This window comes from Penaeus vannamei, chromosome 12, assembly GCF_042767895.1.
Source record: "Penaeus vannamei isolate JL-2024 chromosome 12, ASM4276789v1, whole genome shotgun sequence".
NCBI classification, from domain to species: domain Eukaryota; kingdom Metazoa; phylum Arthropoda; class Malacostraca; order Decapoda; family Penaeidae; genus Penaeus; species Penaeus vannamei.
The window spans coordinates 46,586,435-46,593,934 of record NC_091560.1 but is presented as its reverse complement, the minus strand read 5'-3'; the positions used below and the strand labels follow the sequence as shown (position 1 = coordinate 46,593,934).

The following is a 7,500-nucleotide window of genomic DNA, read 5'->3' as shown; positions in this document are numbered from 1 at the left end:
TTATTATTATTATTATCGTCATCATTCTCATTTTTAGAGTATTTTTATTGTTGTTTTTATAATAATTAGTATTAGTAGTGGTATCATTATCATTATCATCGTTATTATTGTTGTTATAATATTTGTTAACATTATTGTTACTAATATCAAAATCACCATCATCATTATCATAATTATCATCATCATCATCATCATCATCATCATCATTAGTAGTAACAGTAGAAATAGTATCATGGTGATGATAATGATTGATATTACTGTTAATGTTATGATGATGACGATAACAACAACAAGCACAACAGCAGCATGATAACCCCCCCCTTCCCCCTCCCCCCAGGACCTGACCATCTCCGACCGCTCGACCGTCGGCCTCTCGTCCACCGTCGTCGGCTTCCACATCGAGAACTGCAACAGCTCCGTCATCGTCCAGTCGCACTCGTTCGACCACCTCTTCAACCTCGAGAGGATGAGCTTCCGCAACATCTTCAACCTGGTCCTCGAGAGCCGCAGCCTGGACCTCGAGAACTACAACCCCAAGGACTTCCAGCTGAGCATCGACACGGTCCTGAACTTGTATTTGAAGGAGGAATCCGTCCAGCTGGATGGTCTCGAGGGCTCGCGGATGGGCACCGCGGTCACCATCAGGAACGCCTTCGTCGTCGAGATGGCGCCGGCCTCCATCGCGGGGTCCCTGAGGAAGCTGAGTTTCGAGAACCTCATCTTCGGGCGGCTGGTGCAGAGCGGGACCGTGGACGTGGGTTCCAGAGGCTGCGAGGTCAGCTTCACGAACTGCGACGTCTCCAACCACGGCCTCGAATCCGGCTGGCTCAGCGGCCACGTGACCCACCTGTCGCTCGTGAACAACAGCCTGACTCTGCTCCCCGACGCCTTCTCCGGCGTCACCATGGTCGGGAGCGCCCCGAGCTTCACCCTGGAGAACAACGTCCTGGGCGAGTTCCGCAGCAAGGGCGGCCCCTCGCTCCCCTCGGGCGCGCTCCACCTCAACACCTCCGGCGCCGCGGTGGAGGCCGAGGCCGCGAACAACCGCCTGAAGTGCGGCTGCGATGACCTCGCCTGGCTGCTGGAGGAGCCGTCGACGCGCTTCAAGTGGCAGGTCAGGTCGTCGCTGGTGTGCTCCAACGGCACGATAAACGAGGCCATCGCCAGGTGCAGGCCCGGCGGCACGACCCCGAGCTCGGCGACCTTGACCTCCTTGACCTTCACACTGACACTGGCTCTGCTTCTGGTTCTGAGATGGGTCAATTAATCGCTTTTTCCGTTTTGAGGATGTCATTACATTAATGACATCGTTATGTACAGCTTGTCTCTTAATTTTCCTGTCTGTCATTAATGTTGTATCAATGGCGATAAGAATATGGTTGTGTTTTAGGTCACTGCTTCCTATTTATGGCTAATTATCAAGCACATTATCGTCATCATACTTTAGCTGAAATCTTCATTATGAAAATATCCACCTTTTCATTATCATCATGTTTATCATCCCTTTCGCAACTTCTTTCATCATAGGTGAGTAAAATGACTGTTGTCATTGTTATAGGGAGAGAAATTTTAATGCCATGAAAAAAATAGAATACATTAAAAATGATTCATCTGGACTGTACTTTTGCGTCGGAGGAAATGGGAATATTTATGTAAATAAAGTTGTATATTAATTCTTTATCTATTTTACCTTGATGATATTTAGCATCTTTCATTAAATATGTAAATATGCGCACGCACATACACATACACACACACACACACGTAAAAAGAAAGAAAGAAAGAAAGAAAGAAAGAAAAGAAAAGAAAAGAAGAAAAAAAAAGAAAGAAAGAAAAAAAAAAAAAAAAAAAAAAAAAAATATATATATATATATATATATATTCATATATATATATATATATATATATATATATATATATATATATATACATATATATATATATATATATATATATATATATATATATATATATATATGTTTACTTATTTATCTATTTATATATATATATTATATATATATATAAATATATATACATAAATATATATATAAATATATAAATATATAAATATATATATATATATATATATATATATATATATATATATATATATATATATATATATATATATATATATATATATATATATATATATATATATATATATATATATATATATATATATATATATATATATATGTATATATATATATATATATATATATAGATATATATAAATAGATATATAGATATAAATATAGATATATTTATCTATTTATTTATCTATTTATATATATATATATATATATATATATATATATAAATATATATATATATATATATATATATATATATATATATATATATATATATATATATATATATATATATATATATACATGTAGCATATGTACGTGTGTATGTCGTTTTGAGTATGTGTATTTGTATTTGTATACGCGTACAAGGTTAATGGTACCTATTCAAATACTGTATAATCATATACGTGTGCATATTAATGAAGCAATTGTTATAGATACTTCCCATACAATTGCAGATAATAATGGTATTGACACTCAAAAGTTTATGCCTGAACAGACTTATTAGTCAGAGAGCCCAGAGAGATTTAATCAGCATGTCGAGTACAAAAGGTTTGACACGTGGGTTGAACACCTAAGGGGCCATGGATCCCTAAACGGCCATTCTTAAGTGAACACGTTGTGGGTTTGGCCACTTAAGAACGCCCTAATTAATGCTAATTGCCACTTTTAATCAGCGTGTTGAGTACATCAGTGAAACCTTTACAGAATATACTTTATGGCATGCTGATATCATATTGGTAATTCTTAAGTGTCGGTTTTGTGGAAAATGCCACAAGAAGAGGTCAAAGGTAGTGAACCGCCCAAATTCCGTCTTTCGGTACCTTTAAAATGACTGCTACTCCATTACTATTTGGAGTACTGGGTCAAGATTGGACTTCAAATGTAGATTTTAATGGTAGGAATAAGGATCACTTGTTTAATCATCCATTCTCGGGTACCGTTATTACACAAAACAAAAACAAGTTGAAAAAATGGGTACCCTTTTTACTCCCACTGGCTTTAAAGTTTTATCAGCATGGTTGAGTACATCCATGAAATCTACACCAAAATGTTCCTCTACCAACACATAATAAGAATCAATCATTCTTAAGTGTCAATATTTTGGACAAATCCACTTAAGAACGACGGACAGGTCAAAGTGCACTCGTTGACCCAACCAAAGGTTTCAATCATCATGCGAAGTACATCAATAAAACTTGCAGGATATGTTCCCCGAGACATCTTGACAGCATCCAAGCCTTTCTTAAGTATCTCCATGCTATATATATATATATATATATATATATATATATATATATATATATATATATATATAGAGAGAGAGAGAGAGAGAGAGAGAGAGAGAGAGAGAGAGAGAGAGAGAGAGAGAGAGATGCATTCTTTGCCCAGATCCTTGTCTTCTTCTTTTTTTAGTTACATCATTATGTAATATGTTTTGATGCCAACCAGAAGTGGCTACTCTAGATGAGTATTATAATGCAATTAAAATGGGAGGCAGGGCAGCCAGAGGTAACATGGATTATTAATCATATACTTCAAGTGGTAGTCTTACTGGCAAAATTGCTCAGGGTCCTGTGATGCACTATGGAATCTGGTACCACACTTTTCTTAACAAATGCCTCCCTTGCAACCATATAGCTGCAATTATATCTCTGCTTTCTTTACAATAAATCTGTTACTCTCTTCATTCTTTCTTCTTTTAGCCCACCAATGTACTATATATCCCATAGATGAAGAATCATGTGTAATGCCATGAAATAAAATGCATAATCTAAATATGAAGTTGCCTAACCATGAGGCTGTTGAGATAACCTATTTCTGTGTAAGCACTCCTTATAATATCAGAAAAAATCTTTAAGCCAATTATAAAGACTTCCCATTCAAAATCAAAATCCATAATTACTGAATGGATAATAAACAAATGTACTTTTGGCTTTACTAATCATTTCATCAAACTATGAAGAAATGAAATAAACGTTCTTCATACGGCATCTTACAAAAGAATGTAAGTAGGAACATTAATCATGGTAATAAAGAAAACAATATCAAATGACATACATTTACTAATTGGTCTAGTATACATAATCAGTAATTTGGTTCAGGCATTGATTGAACGTAAAGTGGCAGTGTTTATACAAACTTAGTACTATTAGTAGACTAAACTGTCCATACTTATCAAGATAAGAAACTAAATTATTATTAAATCTTTTAATCAGTTGACTTCCACATAAATCACGGTAAAATATAAGAAATAATTTGTTAAAAGGCACTGATTTAAGAACACTTTTACTGAAATCACAAACGCAGAAGAGATTCATCCTGTACCACACATTAAGGAGATAACACCATGATAAAAATATAACAAAAAATAACAGATTATGTCTCTTTAGAACATCCACCCAGTTCACGTAACAAACAAGACGAGACCAGCACTACAAAACCTCATGGGTGTATGGCCTTAAAGGGACACCTAAATATCTCTAATTATCAGAATAAGGATTATAAACTCAGCACAATTAGCAATGTAGTTGGGGTAATGTAGCGTGATTCTGCGGCAAAAGCCTATCATTATATTATAACTAGTTTGCTTTTCTCTTTATTTCCTTAATTTTTTCTCCCATCTAAAAAATAATTTACTGGGGGGAAATTTGGAAGTAAGCTATCATTTTATGGCATAAAAAGCTAACAGGAATAAAACAGTGCACAAGAGCTGTGTAATAAAAAAAAATACATATATGATAAATAAATTGTTGAGTTTCATACAATTTACAAGTGGCTTTACAACCAATGTAAAGTAAAGAGCAGTTTAATTCCTTATGTGTGAACTTGTACGGGATTAAACAAATGCTGGATAGTGGAAGAGGGATTAACATAGCTTAAAATCAACAAGGTAACAGGGTATAAGGTAAAAGCATTGGAACACTGAATGAGGTGGGTTCATACAGATATGAGTTAAGTAAACTATATTGTGAAACAGGTGGTTCATATATATATGTACATATACATATATTTAATATGTGTGTGTGTGTATGTGTGCGTCCTTGTGTGCTTTCGTATGTACATTTTACCTTGTACTTCTATATGCATGCTTGTCTGTTTCTATGCATATGTATATCTGTATGTATGTAAGTAAATCTTATTTATAATTGTGTGTTCTCCCTAGAATGAGTTTACTTTGAATAACATTACAGATGCACAGGGATTAATACCAATCCAATTATCAATATGATGTTTTTCACATTATTAGTCTAGAAAAGAAAAATTAGGACAAATACAAATTGGGTAAAAAAGTAATGAAGATTCTGTAAGGGAAAACTTTTTGATTACTTATAACAAACTTTTTTTGCTTTCAAGTTACACACAATCTACAAGCCATTATTTGAAGAAGACAAATAATCACTGTCTTGAACACATTACCAATACTTTGTAAAATGTTAATAAAGAATAATTACTATGTTCTTTTTTTTTTTTTCGTCACTGAAAAAGTGGACATCATTACCATTTGTGCTGGACAAAGTGGACCCTAGACTACGAGACGAGACACTTAAGGCACATCCACGTGGACCAACGACAACGGGAGAGACCAAGCCAGAGTTCCGGAGTAACATTTGTTCTCACGCAAGACAACTTTACTTTTGATTCTTTGAGGCCCAACATTTGCGCCATTCAATAAAAAAAGAGAAAAAAAAAAAGAATTAATGAAAGAATACAATACTAGCAAAGAGATTACTTACATCACTCTTATATATATTCTTCTTTTGTTGTTATTCACAAACTGCTAGGTATGTGGGATAAACAATATGCCACACACCCATTAAATCAAAATTCATCCTTTTAAACAAAACAGTATCAAAATAAAAAAGAGAATTATGATACAAGTAAATGATATCCTTGATTGTAACACCAACATATCAATAAGCAATCTTGGAAGATCATAATTGCCTATACAAAATGAGCCAACGTAAAAAAATCATGAAAGCAGGAAAATGACTATTATAAAAAATAATAACAAAGAAAGAAAAACAAACAGACATCATAATCTGCAAGAAGTCAGGCAACTATAAACCAATTATAAATGCAAATGCCTTTCTTGGAAATCACCAGGTATCTATCATGACAAACGGGAAATTTTGTCACCTTTTCCCCCAAACACACTTGGCTAAAAACTCAATCAAAGCACCTTCGCAGGCCACCTAGATCATCCAGACAAGCATTCTCTAACATGACTGCCAATGAACTTACAATATGAAGTGTTCTTGACACTGCTGTTAACCTGGTAATAATTTGAATCCAAGCTTTTTTTTAATAATTAGCACCAAACATTTCCACTTGCAATGGAAGAAATGAAATCACTGCAAATGCAATAAGGCATCAAAGTTATCTAAAAATATACACTATCAAATACAATTAGTGTACACTTCATTATTACATTTCAATGGTTCCTAGTTTGTAACTAGAAGCTAGTACTATCTGTGGTGACATACATGGTTAAAACTAGATGCAGAGAATACATTTCCATAGATGAACAGTCTAGCAATGCAATAATATCCATGATTATTATATATTAGGCAAGGAGAGGTCGAGTACAAGTTATTTGCATAAAAGATTTCTACCTCATCTATGGAAATCCCTTAATGCTACATTACGAAGAAATAAAAGGCAAGAAGTTCTACTATATTACAAGTTGCATAGATAACATGTGATGTTCTCTTTTTTAAAAAATAACATAAGGCGACTACATGATTGAACTCATATAGCTACTGTCAATGAAGTGTTGGTTCATCTGACATCAACCAGGACTCTGTTTGTCTAAAAAAAATCTTTCCTTTACAATCTCATCTAGATGATAAAATTTGAAGCACCTGATGATTTCGTACAATCTTTGGCCTGTCTTGCACACAAACAAGTAGACCAGTCCTGCATCTCTGCCAAATGTCAGCACAATCATTTCTGGTAAATATGTTGATTAATCACTTCTAGAGACAAGGCAATACGATACATATAGAGGATTCTGCACAAGACAGATATTGATACTAGTCTACCTTTCTAGGCTGTACTATTGAAGCGGGTATAATTCACTGCTAAATTATATTGATTGCTCAACCTCCTTATTTAAAGACCACTACACAGTATGTATCACTTCCTATACAAAATAATAATACTTGAGTATGTATATACTTGTAGAGTCAATTTGTGGTAACATTCTTCTTTCTATATTTTACAGAATGCCTTCCATGCTTCTAGGAAACTAGATTACATGTGATCTTGTCCATTTCTATAGTACCATCTATAAATGCACATTCATGTCAACTAAATACTAATCTATCTATCTATAACTATCATACATTGCACTGTCATAAATTCTCAAAATGCACTTCACAAAAATAGACCATACCCTACT

The 7,500-nt window shown here is 34.4% G+C and overlaps 2 protein-coding genes across 9 annotated transcripts in view; one reads left to right on the top strand and one right to left on the bottom strand.

Moving 5' to 3' along the window:
• Positions 1–1,673, top strand: part of LOC113807334 (uncharacterized) — a 5,044-nt gene extending 3,371 nt beyond the window's left edge. Inside the window, exon 2 of the mRNA XM_027358577.2 lies at positions 338–1,673. Within this exon, the coding sequence (XP_027214378.2) occupies positions 338–1,267 (930 nt within the window). The 3' untranslated portion in view covers positions 1,268–1,673. The remainder of the gene's footprint in view (positions 1–337) is intronic.
• Positions 1,674–4,146: 2,473 nt separating this feature from the next.
• Positions 4,147–7,500, bottom strand: part of Ilk (integrin linked kinase) — a 17,488-nt gene continuing 14,134 nt past the window's right edge. For all 8 annotated transcript variants that reach the window (XM_027358582.2, XM_027358604.2, XM_070128373.1 and 5 more), the window contains exon 10: positions 4,147–7,500. This exon is cut by the window's right edge and continues 738 nt beyond it. The gene's annotated coding sequence lies outside the window, so the exon portion shown is untranslated.